We start from the raw sequence: 14,284 nt of genomic DNA, 5'->3' as shown, positions 1-14,284 counted from the left end.
GTGATAGTAAAACAACTGATAATGTGAAAGCACACAGACCAGTATAATTACAAATATCAAGGTGGTCAAGAAAATAAAAGCCTTCCTGAAATTTAATCAGCTTCTAAAAGACATTTCTAAGAAAAAAAGAAACACATTGAAAAAAAAAAAACTGGATTCAAAAGAACAGCTTTAACAAATGACTAGGCAAGAAAGAAGAAAATCACTCTCTACTTCATACTTGTCTCTGAAAAAATTCCCATTAGTTATCCAGGGATGAAAGAACACTGCAGATCAAGTGTTCCCCTTTCCTCTTTAAAACCGAATTAAAACAGGATTCATTCAACAGAGCCTTGCTATCTGTTGTCTATACAAGGGTGTCTCCAGATCATTACCTAAAATTCACTCTTACCTTTTAGTGGGGACATCGGGTAGCTAAAACAATTAATTATTTTTTATCTCATTCAATTTATTTTAGATATTGCATATAGAAGTAAGAAAATGCTTTGCAATTAACTAAAGTTTAATTGGTATGCACCCCCACCCCCCACCCAATGTCTAAAAACTCCAAGGAGACAGGGTGGTGAAAGGTATGAAAGATAAATCTGAAGCATCTAGAGTTCTATCTCTTCCTTGTTTATATTACAGAGCAGCTCCTTTCAAAAAAATCCTCCCATAATTTCAAAAGCCATTCACTAAGTTCTTCACCTAAATCAAGACCCACTAAACAGAATGAAGAAAAAAAAAAGGCTGAATCAGAATTAAAAGTTACCATCTATATCACTTTTGACTATATGTGTAAAAAAATTATGAGATGACCTTACAGTTCTTAATGCCAATGCCCAAGTTTCTTTTTTCCTCCTAAACATCTGAAAATTTCTCCTTTTTAAATGAGAAAACAGGTTTATAAGAATCCAGCACGGACAGATATCCCAGCAAAAGAGAAGAAAAAGTATTAGCTTTGGAAAGAAAGGATTTCTGGGAGGTCTAGAGATGTGTGACAGGTATACAAGGAGAAATCTGAGTACCTGGTTGTTGATGTTAACATCAATGTTGGAACGAGGGGAGAGCAATGAACCGTTTTCTATCTCAAGGTGTTTCAGCTTCTCTGGCGCATCTTTTAATGCTGAAAAAAAAAAAAGGGCAAAATAGCCTCTTAGTCTGCCACGCTGTCATAGCTGTGTGAGGGTATCATCAATTAAAGGGTTAGGACTACAAAATAAAGATATTTTCTTTCTGTAACCAGGTAACTCTCCATTAATTTGAATAAGAGTTAACCTAAACAGCAACATTGGTCTGTATCTTCACCGTTCCTAAAAAGCCACTACATATGGAATCTCAATAGCATGTGTGGTTAAGAAGGCTTACTAGTCAAAAGGTTCAAAGAAAATGCCTGGCCAGTGTGGCTCAGTAGTTGAGCATTGATCCATGAACCAGGAGGTCACAGATGGATTCTTGGTCAGGGCGCATGCCCAGGTTGCTGGCTTGATCCCCAGTAGGGGGCATGCAGGAGGCAGCCGATTGATGTTTCTATCTCTCTATCCCTCTCCTTTCCTCTCTCTCTAAAATCAATAAAAATATACTTTTAAAAGAATAAAAAAACAGGCAGAGCCCAAGCTGGTTTGGCTCAGTGGATAGAGCGTCAGCCTGCGGACTGAAGGGTCCCTGGTTCTATTCTAGTCAAGGGCACTATGCGCGGGTTGCAGGAGGCAGCCAATCAATGATTCTCTCTCATCAGTGGTGTTTCTATCTCTCTCTCCCTCTCCCTTCCTCTCTGAAATCAATAAAAATATATATTTTTTAAAAGGCAGAGTTCACCTGTGACATGATCCTTTCTTCTATAACCACAACCCAAGCTCCTCCAGCCAAACCTCAGTACTTTGCCATTTTCTTTCCTTGGCCCTAAAAATACACAGCCTAAAACTAAACTATGTGGAGCAAACTGATGAAGGATATATATTTATTCATTCACTGACTCAATATATTGGACACATTAGGTGTGATGCGGGACAAGCATTTTGTCTTATGTTCCACCTTGGCTGCAAAACACATCTATAATAAAAAGGTAATATGCTAATTAGACCAGATAGACCAGACATCTTCTGGACGTCTGGTCCTCCTTCCAAAGCCATGGTGGCAGGGGCTGAGACAGAGGCGGTTAGGGGCAATCAGGCCGGCAGGGGAGGGCAGTTAGGGGCAATCAGGCTGGCAGGCAGAGGGGTTAGGGGCAATCAGGCAGGCAGGCAGAGGGGTTAGGGGCGATCAGGCAGGCAGGCAGAGGCAGTTAGGGGTGATCAGGCAGGCAGGCAGAGAGGTTAGGTGTGATCAGGCAGGTAGGCAGAGTGGTTAGGGGTGATCAGGCAGGCAGGCAGAGTGGTTAGGGGTGATCAGGCAGGCAGGCAGGTGAGCGGTTAGGAGCCAGTGGTCCCAGATTGCAAGAGTGATGTCCAACTGCCCACAGGGATCAGGTCTAAACGGGCAGTCGGACATCCCCCAAGGGGTCCCAGATTGGAGGGGGTGCAGACTGGACTGAGGGACTTCCCCCCACCCACCCCCACCGTGCACGAATTTCATGCACCAGGCCTCTAGTATCCTATCTAATAAAAGAGAAACATGGTAATTAGTGTACAACCACTACCCTTCCCATTGGCTAATCAGGGTGATATGCAAATTAACTGCCAGCCAAGATGGCGACCGGCAGCCAGGCAGCTGGAAGCTAACACGAGGCTTGCTTGCTTCAGTAACGGAGGACTCCAACGTTCCCCGCCTGCCTTGCCGGCCTCTGAGCTTGCAGTTTCAAACATTGTAACAAATATAGAAGCTAAACAAAACCCCAGAAACCTGTTTTCAGCCGGCCAGGATCTCAGGGCTGGAGTTATACATTGTTTCGATTATAGAACCCAAACAAACCAGATACCTGCTTTCAGCAGCAGAGGCCTCAGAGCTGGAGCCAGAGCTAAAGCTGGCCCAGAATAAAAAACAAAAAAGAAAAAAAGGAGCAGTTGGGAGCTTCAGTCACCCTCTAGCCTGAAAACAGCCCTCAGCCCCTCACCCAGACTGGCCAGGCACCCCAGTGGGGACCCCCACCCTGAAGGGTGTGTGACCAGCTGCAAACAGCCATCATCCCCTCATCCAGGCTGGCCAGGCACCCCAGTGGGGACCCCCACCCTGAAGGGTGTGTGACCAGCTGAAAACAGCCATCATCCCCTCACCCAGGCTGGCCAGGCACCCCAGTGGGGACCCCCACCCTGATCCAGGACACCCTTCAGGGCAAACCAGCCAGCCCCACCCATGCACCAGGTCTCTATCCTATATAGTAAAAGGGTAATATGCCTCCCAGAACCGGGATCAGCGGAGCCGAGAGGCCTCCCGGCACCGGGATCAGCGTGACAGGGGGCAGCGCCCAAACCCCCAATCGCCCTGCGGCTCTGAGCGTGACAGGGGGCGGGGCCACAACCTCCCTATCTGCCCTGCTCTGTTCATGACAGGGGAAGGCGCCCCAACCTCCTGATCAGCCCTGCTCTGTGCCTGATATGGGGGAGCTCCCCAACCCCCTGATCGCCCTGCGGCTCTGTGTGTGACAGGGTGTGGTGCCCCAAACCCCCCCCTCCCCCCCGGGCCCTGCTCTGTGTGTGACAGGGTAGAGCCATAACCTCCCCATTGGCCCTGCCCTGATTGTGACAGTGGCGGCGCCCCAACCCCCTGATCGGCCCTGCTCTGTGGGTGATAGAGGGTGGCACCCCAACCCACCCCCCACGGGCCCTGCTCTGTGTGTGATGGGGTAGAGCCATAACCTCCCCATCAGCCCTGCCTGAGTGTGACAGTGGCGGCGCCCCAACCCCCTGATCTGCCCTGCTGTGTGTGTGACAGGGGGCGGTGCCCCAACTCCCCTATCGGCCCTACTCTGTGAATGACAGGGGGGAACTCCTCAACCCCCTGATGGGCCCTGCTCTGTGCATGACAAGGGGTGGCACCGCAACCTCCCCATCGACCCTGCCTTGAGTGTGACAGGGGGCGGTGCCCCAACCCCCCAATCGGCCCTACCCTGAGCGTGACTGTGGGTGGCATCACAACCTCCCGATCTGCCCTGCTCTGTGCATGACAGGGGGCGGCGCCCCAACTCCCCAATCGGCCCTGCTCTGAGCCCGACCAGGGGCTGCACCTAGGGATTGGGCCTGCCCTCTGCCACCCGGGAGCAGGCCTAAGCCAGCAGGTCGTTATCTCCCGAGGGTTCCCAGACTGCGAGAGGGCACAGGCCGGGCTGAGAGACCCCTCCTTCCCCCCTGAGTGCACAAATTTTTGTGCACCGGGCCTCTAGTGGATATATAAAAGCCTAATATGCAAAGTGTCCACTTGGGAGTTCCACCATTCCCAGGAGTTCAGTTGCTTGCTATGATGTGATCTGATCATCAGGGGGCGGCACAGAATGAAGGAAGGTCCCAGCCGGCAGTGGCTAGGAACCCTACCTGTGCATGAATTTCATGCACTGGGCCTCTAGTTACAAATAAAGTCCTCTAACTACTGAAAAGATAATGCATTTAACACAATTCAGCTTTAAATGAATTCTATTTAAATTAACCACACTATAATAGTCTTATACAGGGACTAATTGATATGAGTTGGAATTTTTACATGTTCATTTGACCAAAAAAAAGTTGTTGAATGCCTAATAATTTCTATATAGTCAGGCAGAAGAAGGGAGAAAAAACTATTAAATCATTTCCTCCTGATCAAAAGGATCATATAAAAGTATACAGCAATTAACCCTTGGCTGAACATATGAACCAGACGTGGAGTTTTTAAGTAATACTGCTTCCCAGAGCTGACCTCAGAACAATAATATCAGAATTTCTGGAGGTAGTTTTCTGGCACTGGTAGTTTTTAAAACTCTCCCAGTAATGAGAACCACTAATTCAACACTGACCTCAAAATCATCCATACTCATTTACTTCATTGACATTTCCTGGTTTTCTTATGCTTCAAATTATTTTAACATGATGATGTTGAGACCACAAATGCTTTAGCTTATGCTGATAAATTAATAACATTGGGTTTAGGTGTTTTGTTTTGTTTTTTGCTGTTGCTGCTTAAATAAAGCTTCTTCTGCTACATCTGTTTGGCTGAGGAACATCCTGAGATTGTAGGATAAGCTGTTTTTTAAAAAGTTACTATTTATAACTACTCAGCTATGTGAATCAGGATTTTCACATTGCAACCAAAAGAAAATAAAGAATAAATTGGATACCAAGATTCTATGGCCTTAATTCTTAATACCAAAACAATCCATTTTCACTGACTTTGAGCAAATGCTATAAATCTGCACTGAGTAAGTCTTATTAATGAAACTCTCACACTATGCAAGGATTTCTTCTGTCACAACTTCAACAGCATTTAAGCTCCACTTGAATATCTTCTAAAATGAGGGCTCACTTACTATTTGTTAGGTATCTATTTCTGATATATGGCAGAAACATTTTAAAAATCCTTTTCTATACTAATTGCAAATCTGCTTCTCTATACTTGCAAATTGCAGGTCCAAGATTCACCAATAAAGTGTCATAAAATAAATTCTTTGCTATATCAGGCTTTCAAATATTTGAAGAGTTATTACATCTCATATTATCTTTTCTAGGTAATCCTCATTCATCCTACCATATTCACCAAAACCAATACAATTTCCTAAAAAGTATGTACAAAGTAAATGTTGTTTGCTAATACAACACTATTGCAGCACTGTTAAAAACTTTTAAAATTCATATCATGGACATAAAATGAAATGTAAATAAAATCAACACCGCCAACTCCATAGTGGAGAGTACTTTCATTGTAACCCTGGGAACGCTCCATATGAAGCTAATCCTGCTTCTGGTTGAATCTAAATTCTGCTGGCCTTAAGTTTCTTGTCTCACATCTTTATAGTGACAAAGAGTGGTCTTTGCTAACAAAAGGTAGAGTCCAGGACAGGGCTGTAAAAACTGGAAACGAGCCTAAAGGAATTATGGCAAAGAAAGTATATATAAGACAAACAGCAATGGAGGATGTTTTCTTAATCCAATAACTAACTACTATCTTTAAAATAAAATTAGAACATTATTCTGAAATTACCAACATAATAAATTTAAGTTAATTTTTGTTTCCCTAATCTCAGATTCATAAGCACAATTCAAACATGGTAGATGTCAATAAGAACATAAAATCTTGAACATATCAGGATATTTGTTTAACCATGTATTTGTAGTGGTTACTTGGAGAACAAAAGAACAAACTTTTAATGCCACTTACCAGTAGTACTACTGCATGTTCTACTAACCAGAAGCACAGTGTAACTTTTCATTAACACTTCCCATCTCTAAATTACTATATACTACTGCTGTATTCTATATAATGAGAGACAACAACATACTCAATGGCAATTACCAATCAAGAGCCACATAAATATGAGCTGCTTTTAAAATGAACATACATTACACTAAGATTCAACAGGAAGTTTCTGTTTAAACACAACTTATACTTTAATATCAAACCAAATTCACAAATATTAGAAATTTTCAATGTTCAATATACTGTTATCTTTTAACGTTTTAAAATGTTAAGGAAAGCAGTTTTCTTTCTGGATTATTTATTTTATATAGATCTGTGCAACAACAGTCCTTATAAAAACAAAATACTTTCTAGGAGCTAATGGAATGTCCAAACATTTACTCAATCCTGAACCTTAAAAATCTTTCAAAAAACATTTTCTCTTAATTTTCACTCAAGAAACAAAGTGAAAAAGCAAGTTTGAAAATGTACAAATATTTAATGACTTATAAGTGATCAAACGTTTAATGGTCTCAATTATGCAATCTTAAATATTTCAATGAACCCTTAAGCCAAGAAGGCATAACTCTTTTACATTAATATTTAAAATTCAACTACTACATAAAATATTCTTGCAGGAACTGACTTAAGTAGCTCATTTAAAAGGGAGGTAAAATAAAAGGTGTCATTGATGTTATACAGAATATTTACTCACTCCTGCCTTCAACTTCAGGTTCCTCTAATCCGGTTTGCCTGGGGGCTAAGTTAATTTCATCGGGTGATTGCAATGTTTCCACAGTGTCAGGTGCCCCAATTACATCATCAATAGTTGTTTCCAATAAGGCTGGACTATCTAGCAAATCAATATTCGGAGGCAAGCTGTAAAGGTAACAGAAAACTTATTTAGACCAAGAAATTTATCATGAAAAGAATTTAAAATACTAAGAAAAAAATCTTTATTGGAAAAAATTCATGTAAGAGTTTATATTCCAACTAGTTTATTCATCTGTCAAAACATTTTGGGTAGACTTTTCTATCAGCCAGGATGGAGTAAATGGCACTGGTTTTAACGTCCTACTTGAAATAACTTAACAAGGGGGAAAAACTGTTTTCAAGACCTCAGACATCAGAAAGCAAAGGACAGTGATTCTGAAATTCGGGAAACAAAGGAGGTGAGCCCTACAGTTGCCTTGAGAGAATTTCCATGCCATGGCGCAGAGAGGGTGAAATGAGGCACAGCCCAGAGGGACTCCCTTAGTCTCTTCTTAATAAGTAAGATGAGGCTGAGAGTCCAGGGAGACCACGGCAGCTAAGTTCACAGGACAGGGTACCAGACAGGAGAGAGCAGCACTTCAAGAAGGGGATGAATCCTGGAGATGTGCAGAAGGTCCCCCTCTCAGGTATTCAGCAATTGCTGGTCAGAGAATGCATGTGAGGAAACTCTCTGAGGCTAGGAAAAGAACTATCCAGAAGGATTTCCTCCCTCCCTCTGTTTGGCTGGGGAAAGTACTAGTGGCACTCATACTGGACCAGAGTTCCTGTTTCCATAGACTAAAAACTCATAATTAACAGGGCACTGAGTATTTAGGAAGATCTTGCCTCAATCATGGAAAATAATTAACTCAGACTAAGCATGGCAACAGGCCCACCTAACCCAAAAAATCAAACTGTTTCTAAGTAATTTAACTACATCCCAAAACAAAGTTCAAGAAGTTTTAGAGAAATATAGAACTATCTAGCATCAGGTAGGAAAGTTAAATTTGTTAGGTGAAGAACTTGGTAAATTGTCAGACATCCACTCAAAGATGACCAGGAATGCAAAGACATCCCATGTTAAAGAGAATAATCAACCAATAGAAATTGATGTTAGAATTAACAGAGAAATTCATTAAATAGTTATTATATGTATTCCATATAATCAAAAAAGTTAAGCACAGACATGAAAGATATAAAAAAGACTCAAATAAAACTTCTAGAGATGAAAACTACAATATCAAAAATGTAAAATATATTAGATGGGATTGACAATAGATGATAAGTTAGATAAGAAATAAAGGCATAGCAACAGAAACTATCCAAAATAAAACACACAGAGATCAAGAATCGCCCAAAATGAAAAGAGTATCATTTAGCTGTGGGACAACTTCAAGTAGCCTACTGTATGGATAACTGGAGTTCCAAAGTGGAGGTGGGACAGGACAAATGTTTGAAGAAATAGCTGCTGAAGTTTATCAAGATTTAATGAAAACTATTAGTCCACAGATGCCAGGGCTCCTCACACAGGGCACACCTTGCTGGGGCTGAGCAGCAGACCCTGAGCAATGGATGAATGGATTACTTCGACAGTTTCACTGTGAAAGAGAGGCTAAGGGATGGCCTGGCCGAAGTGACCAGGCAGCCTCGATTGCCTGCCTCATTAGGCTTTTATTGGAATTTTTATCTTTAGATACACTCAGGGTGAGTAATTTTGGGAGGACACGTGTGTTTACATTGCACTCTAGGAAAGGGCATCTGGGAATTAAGCATAAGGATTCCAGTAAACACCTGGGGGTCTGCATATGCACAGACTTGTTTGGAAAGGTCAAGGAATAATTAGGGGCGCCACCATCCACACTCCCCTAAGTCTCCCTTAAGTGGGAATTCCAATAAACAGGGCAGGCGGCCTTCCACACACTTCCCTTTTCTTGGAATATCCTCCTTACAAGCTTTCCAACCAAGTCTCATGCTTCCCCACACACAGATCCAAGAATCTCAACAAACCCTAAAGACAAGAATATGAAGAAAACTACACCAAAGCATATCACAATCAAACTACTTAAAACTAATGATAAAAAGAAAATCTTAAAAACAGCCCAAAATATTATGTGTTCAAATAAAGATATGAATGACAGCTGATTTCTCATCAGAAACAATACAAAATAGAGGACAGTGGAGGAACATCTTAAAAGCCCTGAAAGAAAAACTCACAACCAATATTTTATAGCCAGCAAAATAAAGCTTTAAAAAGCAAAGAAAAAGCTAGGTATATAGCAAAAAGAAAACACATTTGCACAAAAAGGTACACATAAATGTTCATAGCAGCATTATTCATAAGAGCCAAAAGTGAAAACAGCACAAATACCCATCAACTGAGGAATGGATAAATAAAATGTGATATACCATAGAGTAAAACACTAATCAACAATAAATGGAGTGAAGTGCTGATATATGCTGTGACATGGATGACCCTTGAAAACATGATAAAGAAATCAGACACAAAATACCACATATTGTCTGAGTACATTTATATGAAATGTCCACACTTGGCAAATCCATAAAGACAGAGAGTGGATTTGTGGTTACCAAGAGCTGGAGGAGAGGTCAGGGAGGAATGGGGTGGTGTTTGACTGCTGTGGTGTAAGGTCTAAAATTAAGATTCAATATTAAGTGCTACCTTGACATCCCTGCCTCACAAGACCCCAAAGGACTAATCACAAGTGCCCTTGCTCTCACCAGATATGCCCTCCCCCAATTCATTGGAAAAAGTTCCCCATCCAGCCAGATCTGATATCAACTGTACCACCTACATTCTACCAGGTTCTTAACCTAGCAAATGTCACTCCCCTGACAGCCAAAATTATTCAAACAGGCCAATCACATCCTCTGGTGGGAACCAGGGGTCACCTCATCCTCACGTCATTACAAAGCTTGCCTCTCACAGCCCATGTTTATTCACTTTGCTCCCAGGAGCAACACTCCTGTGACCCTGTATGTTATGCAGTTTCCTCCTCCCTTGAGCTATGAGTATTTGTGACCAGTAAATTGCTGTCTATCTCATCTGTCCAGTGTTGGGTGTTGTGTGTTGGACCCTCACCAAAAGAATGAACAGGAGGTAATCAAAACAACTGCTAATGAGTTTGGAATTTCTTTTGGGGTGGGGGTGAATAAAAATGTCCTAAAATAAAATTGTGATGAAGGTTGCCCAATCCTATGAATGTACTAAAAACATTGAATTGTCCACTTTAAATGGGTGAATAATATGGTATGTAAATTATATCTTAAAGCAGTAAAAACAAAAGACAAAATAAAAACATTGCCATTCATATAAAATAATTCATAACCAAAAGACATGCACGAAAAAATGTTAAAGAATGACTTACAGGCAGAAGTAAAATGAACAATGTATTATGGGGTTTATAACATATATAAAAGTAACATGCTTGACAAATGATAGTAAAGAAGCTGGGAGAGGAGAAATGGAAGTACACTACTCTAAGGTTCTTACACTATACATGAAATGGTATAATGGCCCTTGAAAGTAGACTGCTTATAAGTTAAAGTTGTACATGCAAAAGCAACCATTAAAACAAAGCAAGAGTTATAGCTAAGAAGTGAAAAAAGGAGATACGTAGAATTTAAATATATATATAATACATAATAATATATATAATATATAAATACAAATATATATAAACATAATATATATAAATAATATAATATAATATAATATAATATAATATAATATAATATAATATATATATATATATATATATATATATATAATTGATTTCAGAGAGGAAGGGAGAGGGAGAGATAGAAACATCAATGATGAGAGAGAATCACTGATTGGCTGCCTCCTGCACACCCCACATTGGGGACTGAGCCCACAACCCCGGGCATGTGCCCTGACTGGGAATCAAACCATGACCCTCTGGTTCATAGTTTGGGCCCATGGTTAGGGACAGAGAAACATGCAAAAAAAAAAAAAATCCTGGTCAGGGCACACACACACGGGAGGCTACCAATTGATGTTTCTCTCTCACATTGATGTTTCTCTCTCTCTCCCTCCACCCCCTTCTTCTCAACCACTGAGCCATGCTGGCCGGACCATATATAGAATTTTTAAAAACACCTGATTAATGAAGAAGACAGAAAGCGAGAAAGACAGGAATAGGAAACATCTGGGAAAAACAAAAATAAAATGATAGACTCAAATTTAATCATATCAGTAATCATATTAAATGGAAATGGTCTAAACATACCAATTTTTAAATACAAAGATTGTCAGTTAAAATTATAAAAGAAAAATCCAATTGTGAACTGCTTACATAAAACATAATTTAAATATAAAAAACAGAGATTAAAATGAAGGATATAAAAGATATTCCATGCTGACAGTAGTCAGTAAAAGCTAAAGTGAATATATTGATATCAAAACAGAGTTCAGAATAGAACTTAAAATGAAGATGATCATTTCATGAGAAAAAGGGGGTAATTTAATTAGGAAAACATAACAATCCTAAATATTTAGGAACTTAATGACAGAGTTTCAAAATACATGAAGCCAAAACTGAAAAGAGTAATAGGCAAATCAATAATTATGGTTGAAGATTTAAACACTCCTTTCTGAATAATTGATCGAACAAGCAGGATATATTGGACTTGACCAACAGAGACACCTGAAGGGGGGATATTAGCACCGGATGGGGCACAGGGGGAGAACAGAGATGGAAGCTGCACCCAGCCCACACTTGCTGCAGCCCCAGCAGATGCAATAGTAATGAAGGGCTGGGGTACAGTCCCAACGGGGCAGACCAGATTGGAGGGCAAGAGAGCAGTCCATCCTGGATGGCTGGCACACATTGAGGTTGGGCCCATGGTCAGAGGTAGAGAAACAGGCTACAAAAATTGCAGCCTCCAGCCCCAGCTGGGTTGCTCAGTTGGCTGGAGTGTCATCTGATGTACCAAAAAAGTTTCAGGTGTGATTCCTGGTCAGGGCACATACCTCGGTTGAGGATTCGATCCCCCATGGGGGCATACACACACAGGAGGCTGCCAATTGAGGTTTCTTTCTCACATTGATGTTTCTCTCTCGCTCGCTCTCTCTCTCCACCTCCTTCTTCTCACTCTAAAAAGATCAATAAACATATCCTTGGGTGAGAATTTAAAAACAAAGTTGCAGCACTCAAAAGCAGCCAGCATGGAACACAGGACTCACAGCTGGGGAATCCGCCCACTCCATCCCCCTTGGCACTCTGGGCAACAAAATCCTCTCTGGGCAGGTTGTGAACGGACCGAAAAGAACCTCTCCAGCCTAAGTGATCTGTACTCAGCCAAACCCACAAGGAAGGGCAGAACCAGGGACACCTGAACTCACTTCCCCCCACCCCCACCCACTGCTGCACATCCTAGTAGTAGCAGGTGGGTCAACTCAGAGCATCAGGCTTCAGGAAGGTGGCACCAGGAAAACACAGGAAATGCATAGTCACCCCTTCCAATCCATGGATCCATGGAGGTGGTGCCCTGAGACAGAGGTGCCCAGGTCCGAAAGCGGACGCCCACCTGCTGGGGAATACTGAGTGTTTTCCACAGCTGAGGTGATAGATCCTTGAAGCCCCACCTTCTAGAAAATAAGACTAAGATCTCTATTTCACCAATTAAAATTCTTTTTAAAAAGCAGCTTCCCCCCACCACCACCACCACCAAATGCCATGCAGAGAAAAAACCCCATCAAGTACAATGAATAGCCAAGTAACAAGGGAATTCAGAAAGAAAATTAAAATCTCCAGAAAATAAACTGAAAGCAATGGAAATATGTTATTTAAATGACAGAGAACTCAATATTGCAGTTATGAAAAAACTCAATGAGATACAAGAAAATTCAGAAAGGAAATTCAATGAACTAAGAAATAAAGTTAACGAACAAAAGAAGTACTTCATCAAAGAGATTGAAACTTTAAGAAAGAACCTTCTGCACAGCAAAAGAAACCATCAACAAAACAACAAGAAAGCCCACTGTATGGGAGAACATATTTGCCAATGTTATCACCAATAAGGGTTTAATCTCCAACAGTTACAGGGAACTCATACAACTTAACAAAAGGAAGATTAACAACCCAATTAAAAAATGGGCAATGGCCCTAAATAGATACTTTTTGAAAGAGGACATAAGGAAGGCCAAGAGACATATGAAAAGATGCTCAAAGTGACTAATCATCCAAGAGATGCCAATCAAAAGGACAATGAGGTACCATCTCACACCTGTCAGAATGGCTATCATCAACAAATCAACAAACATCAAGTGCTGGTGAGGATTCGAGGAAAAAGGAACCCTTGTGCACTGCTGGTGGGAATGCAGACTGGTGCAGCCACTGTGGAGAACAGTATGGAGTTTCCTCAAAAAACTAAAAATGGAACTCCCATTTGACCCAGTGATCCCACTTCTAGGAATATATCCCAAGAAACTAGAAACACTAATCAGAAAGGATATATGCACCTCTATGTTCATAGCAGCACAATTTACCATAGCTAAGATTTGGAAATAGCCTAAGTGCCCATCAGCAGATGAGTGGATTAAAAAACTGTGGTACATCTACACAATGGAATACTATGCTGTGGTAAAAAAGAAGGAATTCTTACCATTTGCAATAGCATGATGGAACTGGAGAGCATTATGCTAAGCGAAATAAGCCAGTCAGAGAAAGGTAAGTATCACATGATCTCACTCATTTTGGAATATAATGAACAACATAAACTGATGAACAAAAACAGATCCAGAGACAGAGAAGCATCAATCAGAACATCAAACTTCAGAGGGAAGGTGGGGGAGGATGGGAGTAAGGGGGAGAGATCAACCAAAGACTTGTATGCATGCATACTAATATAAGCCTAACCAATGGATGCAGACACCAGAGGGGTGAGGGCATGAGTGTGGGGGCAGAGGGACCATAGGGGAGGGGATAAGAACACATATGTAATACCTAAATCAATAAAATAAAAAAAGAAAGAAAGAACCAAAACTAAATTCTGGAGCTGAAAAACTCAATAAAAGAGATGAAGAATAAACTAGCAAACTTAGGAAATAGTGCAGACCAGATGGAGGAAACCATTAGTGATAAAGAAGACAGAAATCTAGAAATGACTCAGGTGGAAGAAGAGAGAGAATCAACAGTAAAAGAAAATCTCTAGGCGAATTATCTGACTTCGTTAGAAAGAGTGATATAAGAAAAATGGGTGTATCAGAGGA

At 41.1% G+C, this 14,284-nt stretch overlaps 1 protein-coding gene across 5 annotated transcripts in view; it reads right to left on the bottom strand.

The window, feature by feature from the left end:
• The window catches only part of EPB41L5 (erythrocyte membrane protein band 4.1 like 5), a 169,226-nt gene that overhangs the window by 33,169 nt on the left and 121,773 nt on the right, over window positions 1–14,284 (bottom strand). For all 5 annotated transcript variants that reach the window (XM_059704702.1, XM_059704703.1, XM_059704699.1 and 2 more), the window contains exons 17-18: window positions 6,995–7,158; window positions 1,008–1,105 (exon numbers count right to left, since the gene is read on the bottom strand). In XM_059704702.1, the coding sequence (XP_059560685.1) occupies window positions 1,008–1,105; window positions 6,995–7,158 (262 nt within the window). The remainder of the gene's footprint in view (window positions 1–1,007; window positions 1,106–6,994; window positions 7,159–14,284) is intronic.

The sequence above is a fragment of the Myotis daubentonii genome, chromosome 7 (assembly GCF_963259705.1).
Source record: "Myotis daubentonii chromosome 7, mMyoDau2.1, whole genome shotgun sequence".
NCBI classification, from domain to species: Eukaryota; Metazoa; Chordata; class Mammalia; order Chiroptera; family Vespertilionidae; genus Myotis; species Myotis daubentonii.
Note: the sequence above shows the minus strand (reverse complement) of the source record. Positions and strands in the feature narration are given on the sequence as shown.